This window comes from Lytechinus variegatus, chromosome 1 (assembly GCF_018143015.1).
Source record: "Lytechinus variegatus isolate NC3 chromosome 1, Lvar_3.0, whole genome shotgun sequence".
Classification (NCBI taxonomy): domain Eukaryota; kingdom Metazoa; phylum Echinodermata; class Echinoidea; order Temnopleuroida; family Toxopneustidae; genus Lytechinus; species Lytechinus variegatus.
In genome coordinates, this window is record NC_054740.1 from 71,697,302 (window position 1) to 71,719,246 (window position 21,945).

Below are 21,945 nucleotides of genomic sequence, written 5' to 3' on the forward strand. Positions count from 1 at the left end.
GAATCTTTGGATTTAGAAGAAGGCAAGGTGTATTTGAAGATGCCTCTTTTTTAAGCATTGATCTCATTTCCTATGACAATTGGGTTTATTCTTGCCCCCGGTTATGGATGAGAAGTTATTTAAAGTTCAAAAGTAGAATACTCGGATTTAACTATTGAAATAGGACATGCGACCAATGTAATGGCATTTCAAATGCAAGATTAACCATAGTTGGGGGCTATTTTAATGTCATTTGAAAAATAAATAAATTGCCGTTATTGCTTTTCTAATAACTGCACAATCACCAACAACAACACATCTAAAAAATCCACATCAAAAACGTAGTGAATCGTGGTGTAATTCAAAACGGAATGAGTGACTATTCGATTAGCTTCCTAACCTGGAACTCTAAAGTTTGTGCTCAGCTAAAAATGTATCACTTTCACATGTTGCAGCAAGCTCAATGGTGGTGACTTTAGAAATGATATTCGCAACCAGAATTGGGAAAGTATAGATCAATGTAATTCAGTTGTTGACAAACACATGGCAAATCGTTTGAAAAGAATAGGTATCAAAGGTTCCCCTTGGATGAATGCAAATGTTTACAAACTCGTGAAAAAACGTGACAAACTTAAAAAAAGAAAAGCCTGCAAACTGAAAGATGAAAACTTATGTACGAGTACAGAATATTACGAAATAAGTTAACAAATGAAGTAGGGAAATCAACGAAACGGTATTACTCAAATTAATTTACAAATTTTAAGGTAAACCCCCAAACAGACTTGGAAAATCTTAAAGACCATTATTCCGAACAAAAAAAGTGAAATACCTACAGTTTCGTCTAACTCGGATTGTGATACTGTAACTGCTAAACTATTCCACACTTACTTTACAAATGTATGGAGAAAATCAGTCAGTGAAATACCCGATATGAACCCCCATACAGAAAATGATAATCATACGAATGAGACTATTGCATTTACTCAGGTGAACGAACATGATGTCTTGAAAATCATCAGAAATCTCAGAAACACTAAGTCTGTCGGTGTCTGTCTTTGTTTTGAAGGCATGCGCTACATCAATGAGTATTACTAAGTTGGTCAATTTATCTTTGTTAGGTTGTATATCTCCACAACAATGGAAAAAGCCAAGATTATCCCAATTCACAAAGGTGGCGATAAAAAAATTCTTCGAATTATTGGCCCATCTCGATTTTGCCCTGCGTATCTAAAACACTGCAGGAAACGGTTGTCCAACGGCAAGTTTTAGATTTTGGCGAAAGAATGATATTTTGACACCTGCCCAATCCGGTTTTCGGCCACGGTACTCAACCATTATTACTCTCCTTAAGGTAACCGATGACTGGTTTCACTCAATCGATCTGAAACATTACATTGGGGCCGCCTTCGTCAGTTTAAAATGTGATATTCTTATGAAAAATGAATACATTAGGTATTTCTGGCTTAACATCCTTAAGGTTTCGAAGCTACAAACCGGGTTTGTAGGACTCTCATTAATTCGGAACTCTCTTACGAATCAGTTGTTAATTGCGGTGTGCCCCAAGAACCACTCCTGGGGCCACTGCTCTTTATGTTATATGTCAATGATTTAGTGAAATATATCAAGACCTGTCATATCCAATTGTATGCGGATGACACCGTTTAATATTTTCACATCCCTCGTTTGATAGAATCATGAGGCCCTGAACTCATATTTAGAAAAAAATGTACCAATGGATGTGCCAGTGTGAAAACTGTCTGTATGCTCATTGGAAGAATATTATTTCTAACCAAAATTTTATGTTCTTAAATTTCTTAAAGTTCATCATGTAAAATACCTAGGCATCATAGTTGATGATTATTTGAATTTTAATTTGCATATAGACAACATGTTGCAAAATATAGGTCAATTAGTTGGCTTTCTGAGAGATTGCGGCGATCCTTAATCAAATCGATTCTGAAATCAATATATTGATCATTTATCCTCACCTACTTTTATTATGGTGATGCTATTTATGATGCATCCTTCATGAAATACACAGACCGCCTTCAAAAACTACGAAACAAAGCAGGCCGTATCATACTTCAGATTAAACCCGAATGTCATATATCTATTTTATAAATGCCTAATACACTTAATTGGCAATTGCTGGACAAAAGAAGAAGCGACCATTCCCTTATTCCCATGTATCAAATCTTGAACAATCTATCTCCAAAATATTTCAGAAATTAATTTGAGTAAGTATCACATACGTATCTCTCCCGTTTTGTAACCAAATTTAAGTTACCCAAATCAAGAACAAATTACCTAAAAAGTTCCTTGAAGTATTAAAGCACCATGGCTTATAATTCCCTTCCTCCTCACATTACATCATCCCCTGGTATATTTTTAAATCTAAGATTGTTGATCTGTAGCACATGGACCTCGGTACCCCCTCCCCCGTTAGGTTTGCACCCCTTCATTTTTTTTTTATTTCCTGTGTTTTATCTAAATATGTTTTTTGTTGATATTTGTATCTTTAATCATTTATGTTCGTCACTGTTTTCATTTATCTTCTGTTATTTCAATCTGGCTTTATTATGTCTAACTTCTATGTTAATGTTGACTATGTGGGCTATCAACCGTATTTTATTGTATGTAATTATGCTTTTAATACGGAAATAAATTCTACCCACTAGCACACCCTCGCGCACACACACGATCATACCAACCCGATACACACACGAGCAAACCCACGCGTTCACCCACGAGCGTAACAGCAAGCACGCACACGAGCACACTCACAGGAACACCTACAATCATATCTACTCACTTACACACATACCACACACACACACACACCCGCACACCCTCACTCACCCAGGCCTACCTCTATCAAGTATCCAGCTTTTTCGTTCTCATTACTTGTTTTCATTTTCTGATGAAAAACTACTCTCTCTGTTCTTTATCTCTCTACATTACCCCCCCCCCCCCTCCCACACACATACACACACACTAGTTCTCTCTCCCACTCACTCTCTCTCACTCTCTACTAGCCTCTCACAAATTTTACTCGTTTTTGTAAACATCGGATTTTAGGCAAAGGATATAATGTTAAGTGGTTGTGGTGAAAAGTGAGAAGACAATGGCTTATCTTATATCCACAAAATCTTCTCAAGTTCATCTGATATTTCGTTTATTTTCCGCAGCTTGATATTTCTAGTCTTTTCTGCGGTTAAATTAATTTTCGATTCCTAGTAAATAGAATTCAAAAAATCAATTTATTTCAAAATTGCCCTGTATTTTTTTTTATTATCAACATGGAGAAAATTTCGAACGGCAAGTCTACTGTTAAACGCATTTCGATTTTACCCATTGCCATATTTTTTAAAAATTGTATTGACTTATTTTGCTACTGATGACAAAAGAAATCCCTGTAAAAGTTAAATAACCTAAACATTGTCACGTGCCTAAACAAGTTTTCTTTTATATATATATCATGGGGGAATAAAATGCACAAAATTAAAAAACGGCGATGAGCTCATGTTATGGTATGTTTATATTTGCGCTTTTGTTTATGGTATATGTCCTACAAAATATTCGCCAAATTTTATCATTCTTATATGAAGGCCCCTTAATTTCAATAAAAATTATGTTCAAAGTTTCATTTAATTGATTTTCATTAGCTAACTCTTCATAGTAACAGATCATGTATGTTGATTTGATAGAATTATCACATCTGGCAAAATATTAAGATAACAATGGCACGACTTGTCCTGACACATAGCATGGTCGTATAGGACCATATTAAAATGAAAATAAGTACGGAAATGTGATGAACCCCATGCTAGCGCTGTGCGTGAAAGTCAGAGTGGTTTCTGAAATAGAGGATAAACGTACTTATGGTACCGTACACTCTTAAAAATATTGGGTAAAAATGCTCCATGATGGTAATTATGTATCCAACCAACATTGGGCATTTCTTTTGGGCATTATTATTTATCCAGTGTGATGAAAATTTGCTCATTCTAAAGTAATTTCTGCTTATTTGTTAACCTTACTGGACAATATGTTTCCCGCATTGGGTAAAATACTTCCCCAAATTGGTTGGATACATAATTACCCTCGTGCTGGTTGAAATTTTGCCCAATATTTTTTACAGTGTAGGAAATGATTAAACCTATTTTACGCAAACCATTTTGCAACTCAAAGCTCAGCGATTGATGTGTGAATTTTACGATTGATCATACACAGTAATCAATGCAATCAAGTTTAGAAATCAACCCCAAAATCAATTGCTAAAATATATGCCATACCCCTGATCATTAGGTTAAAGGAGGAGCGCAATCTGATATCAAAATTGTATTCAGCGAGTTCTCACCGGACGCGTATCACTGCATCTCGGACCGCTAATATCCACTGATCGATTTTACCTCAAGGAGGTGTCATTTTCAGGTCAATGGAACTTCATTGGTCAGTTTAAAATGTATGCTCTTGTGCGCATGACCTTGTGCGGTAGGCCTGTAAGTTGTCACTTGGAGTAGGTTAAGTTCTAATGGCGTTCTAACTCATTGTTATTTGTGTGTGTTTATACACCAGGGACTATACCAACAACATGAAGTCACACGTGGTCGTAGCCTTCCTCTACTGCGCATGCACACTACTCTTGGTAGTCACGGCCACACCCCTTGGTCGCGAGGGTTACGAGGACCTACGACAGACGCTGGAGGAGGCATTCGAGCTCAAACCAAGGCCGGAAACACGTCAGCGACTCCTTGCGTCATTAGCGGATAAACCCAAGGACAAGACAGATTACGGATGGTCCATCTTTAGCAGGAGGTCACCGTCAGAGGGCAACCTACTTCCTGCTAGGCAGAGGTTCACCGACTTCGCTGACCTCTTCGAGAACACAGATTGATGACATTTCGTTAAAATAAGAAAGTGCACAGAAAAAGGCCTTGTGAAATTGTAATTACTTATCTTTCGTATTTTCATTTTCGTTTGGGGTAACTTTTACTACCCTAGGTGGCAGGATCATTGTATACTGCAGCTTAACGTCCATAAGTACTTCACCTATATCATTTCTCAGATACTGTTAAACGAACAATCCTCCCTAATTTAGTGTACAAATGTCATCTATTACTACAAATAATGTATAAAACTTTCTCTTTTCAACTACGGCACTTAAAGGTTCCAAGATTTCACAGTCATTAGATCGATAGCATTAGCCCTTTTATCTTGGAATTTCTTTTTTTCACAATCATTTTGTAATATTGTCATATTGTCATGTTTGGCTTTTTTCCGATTGTATCACTCATATGATACTGTATTATATTTCGTAGTAAAGCCTTTATTCCTTCCTGCCTACACCTTGTCCCTATCTTAGTCATGTTAGTAGGATTAGAATTAATTTAGTATAAAACAATTTCAAAGTATATTGTAAGTCTATAATTATCTGTAACTAAAATGTTTGTCAGTATGATACATGTATGAAGGCATCTTTCAGAAGGGCTAAAAATAAACACTAAAATGCGAAATAGAATGTATTTTAATTTCAATAATATTCATTCCATCTCGATGTTAGGCACCGAACAAAAGGAAATCATGACATCCGTTATGATTTAATAACATTACAACTGTTTAATTTTTACCAAAAACGATAAATCTAGTCAATTATAAGATTGGAAAAAGGAATTCATGCACTGTATCAATGCAGACTTAATTTTTAAAACAGCAAAGATGCATATGAAATGGAGAAAAAAATATAGCTCAAGATTTGGTGTGTGCAGTAAACATGCATAAGTACTGAACATTTCGATCTTTGGGTGAAGAAACAACATATGTATATACTTCTTGTTTTAATAGGCCTTTATTAGAAATATAGTAAGGTAAGAATTATTACAAAAGACCGAGGAATCGGATAAACGATTCTGAAACACCAAGAGTTAAAACAAAATTCCTCGTCTCGATGTGTTTGCCTTGCCACTATAAAAAGTGGGCTTTGTATAATGCATAAAGTATGTTCTCCAAAGTAATGAAAAAAATTTTCTTCAATAAATTGACGTGTTTATACACTAATTAACTTTTTTGTAAAAGTAAGGAATCAGCAAAACAAGTCATGCATAGGAAAGAACTAAATATTCGAAAATTCGTTAAAAAGTGTGACATTCATTTTGTTTTTAATTTCAAATAAAACGAAGTATGTTTATAAAGAGGACTGCCCCATAACAGAATACATATCTATATAGCTGAAAGAATGTAGGCATTGGCGATAAAGTGTATTGACTGACTACAATGAAGATAAATACAATATCATATTTCTTTAGAGAAAAAGGTTGGAGAATACCATTTTAAGATGTATGTCCGATTGCGGTGGGGAGTAAATGCAAAATATGTAAATTACAATACTGTTCTTTTATAGGAAAGTACAATGTATATTCGACAAAAGGATTTTCTTCATGGATGTTGCTTGCATCAGATGACTATGTAATGTAAGTTGTTGGTCAACATGTATAATCCGAGATAATTTTGAAATACTAGTGCATTAATGTCGTAATTGTCGATTACGAACCAAAAGTATGACACGAAAATATTCAATGAACAGACCTACTTATTCGGCATTTGTATTTTTTTCCAGAACTAACGCATGTCAACCAGTAAATTTAAGAATTACTCTAAACGGGTATTCCTTTCCCAAACGTATTAAATTGTAATCATGATAAGAATGCAAATTTCATTATATACAATGGAACGTGATTTCTAGTTCATTTAATTGCATTTATTAATTTCATCACGGCATACTCGCTTTATTCTACAGGCCTTTCTTTATCTGAGAGTACTAAAAGAGTACTGATAACTAAAAAAAATAAAGAAGTAAAAAACCAGTAATCTGGATTTATATAACAATGCCTGTACTCGTGTCATTATATCGCATTCATGATTGTGGCAGAATAGACCACATGCAATCTGCTGCAAGTAAATTCCAAGAAGGATCAAATATTGTAAATGGTTGTACATTTCATAAATGCTGTATATTCATATTTCCTTAGAGATCCCCACAAATAAATTGAAAAAGACGTCGTTTATTTACAAAATTGCCTGTCATTGTGTGTTTATTATTATTCAGATAAATAGCAATCGCTCTTCAACACTCCATTACACCCTCCGCTGCATATAGCAAAATATAGAAATATTTAGGTGCCCCGTCTTACACTAATGGGGTGTTGCACGTCAATTTTTGGTCCCTAAATCGATCATTTGTCTTGCAGGTAATTGCAAATTGGTGATTGATTGCTAATTTGCTCCTTGAAACATGAAGTTTAATCTGATTTGCTACAGCTAACGTTGATCTATCAATTGTAAAATTGCAACGGAATATTTGCAATTGATCGCAAATATTTTCTTGCAACACCCCCTGAGAGTTACGATTGATCCAATCAACCACATCTATGGAAAGCAATTAATGTCAAAATCTAAAATGCATGTTTGCTAAGAATAATTTCTAGATATGATGTACGTACATATTTTCATAGTTTACTTGATAATCCAGTGTGCTTCTCTTTGTTTACAAAGGATATTGTGCAACTTGAGGTTGATCGGATCAGTCGTAACTATTTGTAAGACGGCGTTCAGAGCTTATAGGACGTCCTAGACATTTTCAAATAGGAATTTGCGAAATCGTCTTACAATATTCTTTAATTGACACTATTTTCAATCGGGGTTTGTGCTCGCAGAATAAAACAGGAGTTATCGCACCGCCACGCAGAACGCGTTTACGGATATGGAAAATATATTGTCAAATGACCTTCATGACGAAGAGCAATGTTGGTAAATCAAAACAGAATTGTCTTCCTAGACTTTGGACAAACGACATATCTGTATTTTTTCGTCAGGTCCAAAAATTAGCGCGAAATGTTGTTCCGGCTTACCAATTTGTGCCAAAGACCTCCAAGCGGTTAATTGTCATTTGACAGGCATGGTTATGAGAAAACTCGCTAATCATTGCTAAGAAAGAAAAAAAAAACGGAAAGATGTTCGGCACCACGGATCAAACTGACTTTCAGCTTCCATTCTATTTCTTTTCATTTTGTTTCCTGGTCAATTCTTGTATTCTACTTTGAAAGTCAAGAGTCGCGAATTCTAAACAAGACTACATTCATTGTATAACAAATATTATGGAATATGCACAAATGTACATAATTTAATTGATGAAATATTGTTGAGACAGATGTTCATCGAAGACTCTATCATTTAAGTGCTAACGAGATAAATGTGTAAAAAAAAATTCAACCTTGATAATAAAATGATTCATACGGAAGGAGCAAAGTAAGTAAATATAATGATTTGAATAAACTTAGACAAGGGATAACGAATCTATGTTACTTGATAAATGAGATAACGATTACCATCACTGACTATGTTGCCGATCTCATATTGGAAATTTGATGAGAGGATTGTTGTAACTATAATGTTACGGACAAAAATGCCATGTATATATTTTATCTAAATTTTGTTTTTCAGGCACCTCTTCCTCATGGACAATCAAAATACGACAATGGTAAAAACCTTGTCATAATTATGTCCTAATTCAAGTACAAATTATTATTTTGAGTAAAAGTTTAAGAATATGGTATGTTGGGAATACTGTGCATGCATTCTTGGTTTCAAAGTAAATGGAGGATTTTCCCCTACTGTACATCAGAATGTGGTTATTTTTACATCCAAATTCAAATCCCCGTAGGGAGAGTGATTGCAACTTTTTACACCTTTTGAAAATACATTTTTCTTCCCAATAGTTGTCCAATTTTGTTCAACCTCTCGCCATCTTATTGTGATCAAAACTCAAAACAATTTTTCTTTACTATCCTTGCAGTCACTGGGGATTGTGGTGGAATTATATAGGCGATACAGGGATACAGATCTGCTGCAAAATAATGTCTGTTTCCGTTTACGAAGTTTAAATCAAGACAAAAGGGCTATTTGTTAAGGGTTATTTTGGCCGATGTTGTTTCTGAAAGTGTCTTAATACCCTTGGAGCATGTTTTAATCGGTTTGCTCTACGTTTGAACTTGTTGTTAACGTCCTGCCTATCAAAGGTGTGAACATATCAAACGATTTAAAATTGGAAAACGCATTGTCCTATTTTAAAAACATGTTTTCAACGCCACTTACATTAAGTACAACGAAGAGAACAACTCACCATCTCCCTTAACTTCAGAGAAAGGGGATTTTCACGAACAGTTCCAGGGGTTTGTGACGATCAATATGTATACTGCCATTTTTTTATTATTATGTTTTATTCTAATTGCCCATCAGCTGATAATTAAACGAATAAACCTTTATATACTCCAAGCCATATATAATATGATTGACATAGGCCAATCGTCACAATTCGTCACTTAATTTGCACAGATGCTTCGATTTTATCGTGTACTCGCTGTCTTCTATTATTTCACCTGTAATACTTTGCAATGGTATCGAACAGAATTTAACTAATCAATTAACAAATGCATTTGTTCATATAGATTCAGCTATTCTACCTATTCATTCTTAATGTTTATTCATTCTTTCATTTACACATCTATTTACAGTTTCTTCATTTTTTAAAATTAATTCTTTTCAATGATATCTCAGAATAATGTGGCCCGTCTTTTCAGAACTATCAGTATCATCTCATTTATGAGAGTATTAAGGTATTTAAATGCAAAAGCCAATGCCTGAGGACATGAAGTAGTCAAAGAAACAGTTCAGCATATACATTTACACTCTTGTTGGAAACAGCATTTCGAAAAATGAATTAGAAAGTTACAAATGCTAAATAATGTGTTTCCCCTTCATAGAAGACTACTGAAAATTGAAAAGGACCCCTGGACGAATGCCAGTGATCAGTTGAAATGCTATCCAGGTGTTTCTGACAATGCATCTTATAATGTATGACGTATGCCCGTAAAACATAGTCTGTTTGCTCATAACAATTGATTTTTGAATGAAAATGCGAGGCGGGGCGCACGTCGATAGCGGCGCCATTGCAGCATTACATGTGGAAAAATGGTGTCGCCACATGAAAAAAATCAAAATGTTTAATGTAGAAGAGAGGAAAATCAAATATGGCTTCACTATCAAATCCAGGTTGAAGGGTCTACAATTTGCTCGGCAGAATTGCGTTTTTATTGGGTGATTATGCTGCAATTAGCGAGTGCTGCCATGGAATGGGCTAAACAGGTGACTGCAAATTGTACAGTCTCGCCGTATCGTGAAACATGACTGAAATAACAAGCAGTGATCTTCACAAGAATAATTTTGAGCGGGGAGAGAAGTGAGGTAACTGGTTTACCTTAGCTCTTGCCAGAACCCTTCCGGCTTTTACTGTACGAGTGGGGAAAAAAGGTAGAGGGAAAAGCTCAAAACAAGGCAAGGAAGGTGTAATAACAAGCAATCTCTCTGGATATTAAGGGCGGATACTTCGCTTTTAGTCAGTTGTTAGTCGACAGAGAAGACATTTTGACCAGGAGCTTATATTTGTTCAGACACCCTTATGACAGGGAGGGACTGAGGGAGAAATAATGTTCTCGTTTTCGAGGGATTAAACTTGATTAAAACAAACGAACGCAAAATTTCAAAGAAATCGACCCCTTCCCAACGCATATATAAGACATTCCACGGACTTTTCTTACCACAAACGATAAAGAATTGACATTGCAGCATATAAGGTTTATATTTTGTCTTTAAGCGAAGAGAGAGGAAAATATTATCGTGAATAAAAAGAGGATATGCAATATTACGGGGTTTAATAATGATTATACTATACGCCATCTTATTGCCTACAGTGTACTTTGGGGAAATTTATTTTATTTTGCAACGAATATTATGTCACTAATTATTGAACAGAACATATTGCGGTCGCAACAATATTCATTCAAATGAAGAACTTGAAACCGAGTGTCGTCCTCTGAAAATTTCCATTCCTGGCAATACCTAAATTGGGGCCTACAGGTGATTAAATCATGTATTTCTTAAATGAGACAGAGAGTTCAAGATAGTTGCTGACATCGCATTTCGCTCGATAGGAATTAGGAGAGGGGGAACCTATATACTCGCGATACAAAATAAGAGACACGACACCTAATTTGAACCTGCTTTTAGTAATATAAACCCCACTTAAACATATCGCACTTGTCTTAGCAATGGAAACAATTGATTTGCATAATATTCTTCAGTTGAACGATGTGAAGATCCATTAAAATCTTGTTTGATTTGCTAATTGTTTCAATTCATGCAGAATACATAATCAAAACTTTCCCAGTTTAACATCGAAACTTCTCAATCATCGTCACGTATTGGAAATTTAACGAGAACTGATTCACAGACACCATGTGGATAACCACTTTGAGATATTGAGCTAATTTCTATGATAAAAAATATCTTCCTACTTTCCTCAACTATAATGTCACTGAATCCGCTGCTAAGAGTGATTACTGCCGTTGAATGAAAATTGTAATGAAGTTATCTTCGCGTGCATCTTCTTTATCACTTAACATGAATGAGAACTGAAAGACTGAACAACTCACTTCAGTCGGGGTAAACTTGAAAAAAAAATTGATTAGAAGAGGATATACCTAAATTCAGAGATACCTTGAGTCAGAGTTCATGTATTCATACACGTACGCACATTTTTATTTTTGCATGCTCAGCCCCCCCCCCCCCTCGCCCCCTTCAAATCCGTTCCACGGCTCCTGATAAAAATCTAAATATAGGGACCTTTTCTATGTCTGATTGTTAATACGACTTCACTAGCCGGTTTACCAACAATCCGAAACTTTGTCTTAGCTTCCTTGACGAGATGGAGACTGAATCTTCTCAGAACTCGAATTGCAATTATCTTTAGCTCCTGCATTGCGATCTTCTGCCCGATACACTGGTGTGGTCCGACGGAAAACGGAAGAAAGGCATGGGGGTCGCGCTTAGCGGATATCTCCTGGTCGAAGCGCTCAGGGTGGAACTCCATGTGATCTTCACCCCATATGTCGGGATTGTGATGTAGTTGGTAAAAATCTATCATGACGCCGGTCTTCGGAGGAATTGTGACGCCCTCTACGGTAAGTGGTTCCAGCAGAGCCCTTGCTGGCATGAGCATGGCGTGGAGACGTAGAGACTCTCGGATGCACTGCATGAGGTATGGGAGCTTGTGGTCATCATAACTGGAAAGACATAAGCATAAAGATATATCTATACATATTTTATCTAATTCATTTGCATGAAACGATTGCCCGTTTTCGATTCTGTTTTTAATTTCTGAAAGGCAATTATTTCTTTGGATATAACATCCAAAGAAATTCGCCCCTGATCGGAGGGAGGGGCTAAACTAGGCCCCCAAAAATATCATGCAGTGAACCTGAGAATCTCTATGTCTCCACGCTATGTCCATGCCAGTCAATAAAGTTGCAGAAGACCGATATCCTGCTTCATTCTGTACCATTTTGTATTCACAGTTGTCATTACGATCTAGCCATCGTATCAGACAAGCATTTCGTTTGTACCTGGTATTATTGTGTGATACGTGGATTAATTTGTAACCTAGGTCCGTATTCTGAAGTCAGGTTCAACTTAGACCACGGTCTAATTCTGTGCTAAAATTATGGGAAGCTAAAAGTGTCAACATTTTTATTACTTTGTATGTTTCTTATGTTTGCTGAGCTCTTTCCCGAATCATCAATGGTGAAGACAATCATCTTTCTATACTTCGTAGACAATTATGAATGATTTGAGAGCCAAATGAGCTGAATAATGATCTCTCTACTGTGAGTGCTTTATGTAACAATTGGCTTTCCATACTTAAACCACAACTTTAAACCTTAGTTTAAGTTAAACCCGACTTCAGAATATGGGCCTTAGTATCTTGATAGGTATAGTGCTGTTTGTATGATTACAAAGATAAAAAAAAAAATCTTTTCACTAAATAACATAATTTCGATCATTTTCGATAAAAGGCCAAATGCATAACAGAATCTCGTTTTAACATTTGGCTTAAATCCCTAATCATAGAAATAATAAATTGCTTGAAGGAAAACAATTCTTTCCAGGGTTATAAAATCACAGAGCCATCTGAAGTTTCAAAAGCACATGCTTGTTGAAGGCAACAAAATAATATACTGAAGCAAATGCTTAATTTCACATTCCTTAGCATTTTCTTGGACCGGTCGGACAATTTTCTTGCCTTGACCTACCATTTGCTTTCGGCATCAGGAATGTCCAAATACAGTTGAGTCAAAGTCAAAGTTCACATATAGCAAGCGTGAAAAGTCGTTAGCAAATAAAAAAAAAATATTTTATAACTTGATCTTCAGCTAATTATTCCTGTGCAATCGTGTGCAAGTGTATACAGCACAAGAATTTGCCTCAGCGTTAATTTGAAGCAAAAGCTTGAGAGCTTATGTGTGCATTCGGATCAATGTCTATTTGCAAAAAACAAAAATGGATAAACAAGCCGATGTGTATATTCAAAACTAAAAATATAATCCCTTAAAACGACATAACTGAAATGTACCCTCAGTCATGCAGGCAAAACGAACAATATTTGGACATGTCGAAAAACAAATGATATTGACAATATAATATGAATTTCAATGAGCCATGCTAAGAACCTCATTCAATTTAACGAGCCTCAGATCAAAAAGAGTCACGTATTTTTCATCATAATTTCAAGTGACCTTGTCTTTTTGTCATCTTTATAATTTGTTACCGAGCCATAATTACGGAACATAGAACAAGTCACGTTTAATATTCTTTGATCAGACACGTAATATATATTCCTATCATAATTGGAAACGGGAAAATTATTTCCTCCGAGTCTTATCAACTGATATCAAATAAGTTTCATCATAATTCACTCTAATCATGATTTACCCGAATGATCTATTATCAGTTCTCATTCAAATATCAATTTATTACCCAATTTAAAATTTAACCTATTTCTGATATAATAGGTATAATTTTAACTGTAATAATGTCTCTCAAGGACCTACCAGTCAGTATCATCCTCTGAATGATCACGGAGAGCATTGTCTATCTCTTCCTGTACCTTTGTCTGATGGTCAGGATGCTTAGCAATGTCCATGAAGAACCATGTGAGGGCGCTTCCCGTTGTATCAACGCCTCCGAAAATGCATGTATTTACCTGAAAAGTTATGAAGGAAATTTAAATAATTCATTTTGTTTCGCTCTTTTTTCATTAGATGGTGAAATTGAACGGAATAGAAACATCATCCCTTCTTAGAAATAATACGCACAACCTTTTTATACTAAATAAAACTGCTTCCAATGAACTACAAATTGAAGAGGGGCATTTTATGAAGGCAAAAAATAAGAAAAGTGAATTTTCGGGAAGTTTGGGGGTTTGAACGGTTTACACAGTTTAAAAAAAAAGGTGATGTTATCCGTGTGTTTATACAGCGGTGGTTATTTTTAAATTTTCAACTCCATCCTCCAAGTTTGACTATATATGACAATAATATAGATTAAGATGGAAATCAGAATACGAAGATAAGTAGGGTATAAGATGACACGAAGGAAAGTGAAACAATGTTATAATGGAAGAAGTAAGTCAAGCACAGGCGTAGATTCTGGCAGCGGACTCTATTGCTCGGGGAGGGGAGGGGTTATTTTCAATCTGAAGGACTTGGGTTCGATTCCAAGCCGTGGTGTGTTTTCATTCAGCAAGAAATTTACCCACATTGTTCTGCACTCAACCCAGGTGAGGTAAATGGGTCCCAGCAGGAAGTTGTTCCGCACCGGAAACGGTAGACTATAGCTTAGCCGGAGTAATATAAGAGCGCCTTGAGCACCTAGCAAGGGGGGTACGTGCGCTATACAAATCCTATATCATTCATTTTTTATATTATCATTCCATCCCCCCCCCTCCCCTTGATACTGCGACGTCATGCATCTACGCTAGTGAAGTAAAGATTGAACGTGAGGGTATTTTGTGCGATGCGTGTGTGGGGGTGTTTGTTTGTTTGCATTCATTTCTGCGTTCAAAAACACAGTACAAAATTATTTACAATTACAATATACAAAATAATTCACAATATAAACAATGTGGTCATATTACATAATAAATACAAATAAGGATGTGAGTATAAATTAATCTTTTATAAATGTAAACATATATATAATGTAATAAATGAACGCAAGAGACCGCCATCGTGAGCGGTAAGGCTTGAATTTATGGCGGCCTCATGGGTGTGCGTGTGTGTGGATGAGAATGTATTTTCATGCGCGAGGGTGTGCAATTCGTGATGTTGTGATCGATGTGTGTAAGGGTGGTTGTTTGTGTGTAAGTGAGGGTGTGCATGTGCGTGTGTATGAGGGTGTATGTGATGCATGTGTGTGTGTGTTAGTATACCCCACAAGAAGACTTTCTAATAAGGTTAGTTGGCCTACTTGAGGGGAGACAACACGTGACGTATTGGTTAAACGAAATTCGTGGAAAGAATCTTAAAAATAAATTAAAAAAGATTGTCACTGTATTAGTAACTTCATCTCCACCTTTCCGCCTCATCCTAAGAGCTTTTAACAGCTCAACATGTAGATCATTCATTGCATCTGCGGTTGCAACACCCTAAAAAGGAGTTTGGGAAGGATTGATGATGAAACACGTATCAAGAGAGATGGGTCAATTGCTAATACAGCGCATCCAACATGTCCAAGAAAGAAACGGAGCTTGGATCTTTTTTCTTCCATCTAATCTTTCTCATGATACATACAATTTCACGCTATGTATACCAAAAACTCCTTTGCCGAGCGGTAGGACTATCTGAATTGAACAAAAAATCATGGAAAATATTGCAATATTTTATTCTTCCGTGGTTGTTTTCTTTGAATGAGATATCATTTCAAAAAGCAGATATGGAAATTTTGGAGATTTTATTTTGAATTTAAGATACCAGTTTTTATTCGCCAATGTCTGAAGTATACATCACATTAGCAGCTTTACATTAAAGAAGAGACTCTAAGCTTTAAAATGATGTGTATTTTTGTTAGTCATATTTGCGAACTGAAAAGGAATGATTCAACATCTAAAATTCTCTGTTTCGTTTACATTTTCTTGGACGCTGTAATGTACAACTTTCGCCACTCAATTTCATTGAATCAGTCATATTTACATAATTTTCCACCGTTACAAAATGAATTCGTCTCGGAGGATTCTGGAAACCGTTTCCAAGTTATCGTATCTTGTTTTTTTAGAAATAAGACGCCGTCTTCTTGGAACCCATTTGTTTCTTAAAGGTCAAGTTCATCCCAGATAATGTTGATTTGAATAAATAGAGAAAAATCAAACTAGCAAAATGCTGAAAAATTCATCAAAGTCGGTTTTAAAATGAGAAAGTTATATTTTAAACTTTCGCTCATTTTTGACAAAATAGTGATATGTACAACTCAGTGACAAGCTGATGTCAATCACTCACTATTTCTTTTGTTTTTTATTGTTGAATTAAACCATATTTCATTGTTTATATATTTGACAATAAGGACCACCTTGACTGAACCATACCGTATTAAACAATGCTAATATTACATGTTCAGGGAGGAATTAATCGTTGTTTCATTTGACAATGATGAGAAAATTAGAATATTTCATAGTTCATATCATAAAATGCAAAAGAAATAGTGAGTGGATGACGTCATCATTCTCCTCATTTGCATGTTGGGGTGGACTTGTCTTTTAAAAAGAAACCTAATTTAGTCAAACATCCACTATGTTCACGTCCTTGCATTCAAGTTTATTTTCCTTCAAACAAGAAAAAAAATATTGTCAAGAATATTCATTGACCGTTACCTCGTCTCGGATTTCTCGATGCGTTAGTCGTTTTCCATCAGAGTAGGTCGAGAGAAGAAGAGTGTCAAGCAGGTCACCTGATCTCGTCGCTGCCTAATTGATAGAGAATTTAAAATAGAGTCTTATATTTCATTATCTCGTGGAGATATCAATATGTCTTATATATAGGTGTAATAATAAAGTGTGTAGTGAAATTCAACGTACAAAATCTGTGTTTTGCCAAAAGCTTGCCGGGTATCAGCAATTTACTTGTCATTTCATCAATTAGGAAAGTATTCACAAATCCATTTATTTCAAAGGATTTATAAGGTAAAAACCAAAAAAATGTAAATGTTGACCACGTTTGCTGTGCTGTAAGCTGTTGAAAGTGAAAATTTTAGCTATACTCTTGCTCATCGAAGCGTATAATTTCAATATCATTATAACTAGATATCGAATAGATAGAAAAACTAGACTTCATGATCACGTAAATGAAATAAATCCATTTTTCATAGGTAATGGTGGGAAAAATAAATGAGATCATCTGTATTAATTTGCTTTGTTTTGACCTTATAAATCCTTTGAAATAAATGGATTTGTGAAGAAATGTTAAAAATGAGCCATCTTTTTTTCGAAGCGTAATTTCATGAGATTACATTTCAGCTCGCGCTTCGCGCTCATATTGTTTGTTTGGCAAAACAGGTAAGTATCAAGATAACAAAAAATTGCTTATAATGTCATTTTTAGGTCTTAATAGTCAAAGAAATGCTATTGTTTGAACTTACTAGAAAAAAAACACTTGCTCGCTCATTGTATGCATACAGAATCAAGCAAAGGCCAAGCAAAAGCCTAGCAAAAGCCATTTTTTTCTGGAACGTCCTTTATTGTTTTTCCAATGCATATATAGATTCATTTCAGACTAGGAACAAAACAGAACAGGTGTATAAGAAGGCCCTCACCTCGCACGATTCCTGCTTGTGTTTTCGCATCCGCTCTCGCATAAGTTGTTCTGAAAGTTCGTTCACCACTTTCAACGCTTCAATCCACATGTTGTATTTCGATGTCATCCGAAAAAGAAAGTCATTCGCCATGATTGGGTTCAATATTCTTTGAATTTGAAAAAAAAAGATAATCAACGATTACTAAATAGAAAAGTAGGCCTAAGTGTTTTCAAGGGACCCACCCAAGTGTGATCACTTTTTTTTGTATTGTGTCCTATTAAAGCCATGGAAGATAATACAATTAAAATCAGCTTGGGAACATTTTTTTTCCCCCGATAAGATCTCTTGGGTCTGTTTTACAGTGTAATAATGTCATTATTTCTCATGGAAATCGAAATAAATTTCCTACAAATGAAAATGACAAATGTTTCCCCTTTTTCCCAAAATGATACGAAACTTTTCGAAAATGAATAGAAAGATAAATAAGAAGATACACTGCAAAAACTGTGGTGTTAACCCGTGTACATAAAGGACCGCACCAGTCATTTTACATCCGATGTAATTCGGTGCTAAATTGACATTGTTCGTAATTACACTACCTTTGGTTGTTACAGTTACACTCTTTGGTGTTCAGTTCAATATGTAGGGTGTAATTTTAACATTTCAGGGTGTGGTCCTCTTTTAACACCAACTGGTGTCTGTTTCAACACCACAGTTTTTACAGTGGAAGTATGTTCCTATCGGTTTTTTTCCCTCACCTGGAAGTCCCGATCTCAGTAAGTACATTGAGTGAATCAAGAACCGGGGAACCACCTTGCTGGCAAGCAAGCTCATGAGAGAGCGCCACGCGGTATATGATGTCACCTGATAGATTGAACATCATGTGACAGAGGTCAAAGGGTGTGGCAGAGTCTGCTTTGATTGCAAGTCTATCTAGGAGAATGTCAGTAGCCTGGGGAAAAAATGAAATTATTTTAATTGTGAATACATTCATGGCCGGCGTTGCAGTGAAAACAAAACAAGTGCGCCTCTGGCAGTCTCACCTGCATCACGCGATTCAATATAGCAGCAGTGCTGACTTTGAAAACTACTATAAAAAAATTATTCACAAAAACACCATTCATATAATGACACAATGTTCATTGACAATAAATGACATTTGACCTTGATCATGCGACCTAAGACTTGTCAGTGATACTTGATTACCCCTATGTCCACATTTTATTAACTATATCCGTAAACTTTGAAAGTTAATGACAGCAATATAAGAATTACCTCCAAAATGGCAAAAGTTCATTGACCTCAAATGACCTTTGAATGTGGTCATGTGACCTGAAACTAGCATGAGATTTCAGACTGAACATTTCGTGCAAGTTTCAGATCACATGACCAAAATGCCATTTTGGAGGTAATTATTAGATTGCTGTCATAACTTTCAAAGGTTATAGATATAGTTAATGATACTTGATTACTCTTATGTCCAAGTGTTATGAACTAAATCCATTCACTTTCAGAGTTATGATTGTAATTCAACAAATACGTCCAACATGGCCAAAGTTCAATGACCTTTGACCTTGGTCATGTGACCTGAAACTCAAGCAGGATGTTCTGTAATACTTGATTAATCTTATGTCCAAGTTTCATGAACTAGGTCCATACATTTTTTAAGTTATCCTGTCATTTAAAAACTTATCCTTCGGTTAAAATTTGGTGTTGAAGCCGTCGAAAAAGCGGTGCCTATCGTCTCACACTGCTATGCAGGTGAGAAGGGGGGGGGGGGGGGAAGAGAAAAAAAGGCATATAGGTTGGGTAAATCTATTACCATGGTGTGGCGCAGAAAAAAAGGATCTCGTCACCAATACGTCCTTTGCGCCCCCCTTCCCTACATACCCTATGAAATGCCCTAACACATATCGCTATTCTGATTTTAAATTTTATTCGATTACGTTGAATAAAAAAAAACAGACCACTGACTCTAAAAGTTAACATACGAAACTGATACATATTAGCTCCTTCTTCATTCACATTATATGCCAGTAAAAAGGAAAAGGAAAAAAAAGATGAAACATAAAAAAAATGGAGAGCCGGAGAAAGCGTGTATAACTGGAAGCAAACGCTATTTCGACAATGTCCGGTTTTAATGACTCCTCCAATGACGAGTAATTGAAATATAGATGTGTTATCTCCTGGTGCATAATGGAAATAATTGACTATTAAAATAAAACTTGACCCCTAACTACATTTCCCAGCCCCAAGAAGAAATTGTTCCATACCTTATTAATAACTGGCACATGATGTTTCCTTATACAGTTCGACTGGAAAAACGGCATCACAATTTTACGATTCCGTCTCCAATGAGACCCATCAGAGGTAGCGATACCTTGGCCGAGCCATTCCCCGAGAATATGATACCCAGTCCGGCCAGCTGGCTATCAAATCAAGATGAAAGGGGGAAACAAGAAAATTATTGAAAAAATAGTATACAATTTGTAAATGTTTGAATGGATAAAACGAAAAAGTGAGATTCAGTGTCAATACAAAAAAGAAGTCTGAATGTCGGGACCCGAGTTCAATAAATACTAATTCTTAAAACATGGTTTTATATGGTGAATTACGTCTATTCAGTACTCATATTCAGGTTGGCCTCTATATAAGCTTGTGTTTCTCATTTTCATTTTTTTTATCCCTTCCCTATATCGTTCCTGTTCTTTTTCAGTAGGCTATTCTCAACATAATATCGATAGAACATTTAAGGCTATTTTTATTTCGTACAAAATAGCTGTCCTTTTCTCCCCTCTTCGATTGAGGTATATGCAATGATAAACGATAATTGAGAAGAACACCTCTCACCCGTCGAGAAATGGTGGAGCTTTTTAAGATTTCCTTCATCGTGTCCGGATGGTTGAGAATCAAACACGGCGTCCAGAACCCCCAATAGACAAGCATACGCCTGCACCTCGACACTGCTTTGATGTGCCAATCTAGTCCTGCTTGGAAGATTCCCGGGTTGTCAAAAACATTGCCCCACAACCAATGAGGTTGGACAGAAGGGACGTTTTGGTTCATGAACTTGGCGCGTTGATACAGACGGAACCATCTTCTGACGCAACGGTAACAGCGATGGAGGAGACACAACGTTGCGACTGTGACGAATAGATTGACGGTAACCGACATTCGCATCTTTCATAAATTCAAAGCCAGTATCAATAGCTCTTTTTCTGCTTGACGCTTTGGGTGACTGGGTCACTGAATGAAGTAAAAACCCCGCTTTATTTGCGATGTCACTCTAATTGCAGTAAAATGTAAATAAGCCTTTGCGAAATAACTATGATGCACTCAATACGAAGACTGGGGTAAGAGTTTGACTTTTTTCTTTAAGGTGAACCTTAAATAAAAGTACACATTCAACGGAGCTTGACAGCACGCTGATACAGTTTCCGTCGAAAATCAAACTGTAATGCCTAATATGCCATATGACGTCGACAGTAGGCACATTATACCACGCCAATGTTTGACAAACTATTTTCTCCATTGAACAGACAAACCGTAATATTAACAAATTCTCAAGAAAGAGTTGAAGTGTTCCGCCCGCGATCTTTTTTTAAACGGTTTAGGGGAAATCCAACATACATACGTGACAAAGTTGAATCATCAAATTATTCAAATTTCCAGACAGAAATCGTTGATTCGGACAGCCTATATTGATCATCTGATCTCATCTGTGCCGAAGTAGCAGAGCCCCCCAAAAAGGTTACTCGAATGAAGTGAGCGGTGTGAGAAATCAAGCTCGAAACGATTTTTTGATCGTTAATGTTAAAATAAAACAATCAGTTATCTCGTCTCTCAGAGCGTGAGGCTGGTGACATGTGGTCTTGAACGTTCACACCCAAACAGGGCCATACGAGGTCACTAGGGACTAGAAAAAAGGCACCGGAACACCGAGCCAAGAATTGAGGAGAGAGGGAATCGGAAAGGGGTGGGTAACGTCTAGGAGGGTGTTGCAAGAAAATATTTGCGATCCATTGCATATATTTTGTTGCAATTTTACAACTGATAGATCAACGTAAGCTGCAGCAAATCGGATTAAAATTCTTGTTTCAAAGAGCAGATTAGCAATCAATCACTAATTTGCAAGTAATTACTGCAAGACATGATTAATATAGGGACCAAAAATAGACTTGCAATTGATCGCAAGTGTCTTGCAACACCCAAAGGCAATAAGCGCTAAACCTG

At 36.1% G+C, this 21,945-nt stretch overlaps 1 protein-coding gene across 1 annotated transcript; it reads right to left on the reverse strand.

Annotated features, from left to right (window-relative positions):
* Positions 1-9,535: 9,535 nt before the first annotated feature.
* Positions 9,536-21,425, reverse strand: LOC121421924 (cytochrome P450 4F12-like). The gene is made up of 7 exons (XM_041616726.1): positions 20,563-21,425; positions 19,986-20,141; positions 18,471-18,664; positions 17,731-17,878; positions 16,793-16,885; positions 13,980-14,131; positions 9,536-12,155 (listed from the first exon to the last, which is right to left on the reverse strand). The coding sequence occupies exons 1-7, from the start codon at positions 20,890-20,892 to the stop codon at positions 11,702-11,704; spliced, it is 1,527 nt and encodes a 508-aa protein (XP_041472660.1). The 5' UTR covers positions 20,893-21,425; the 3' UTR covers positions 9,536-11,701.
* Positions 21,426-21,945: the final 520 nt, after the last annotated feature.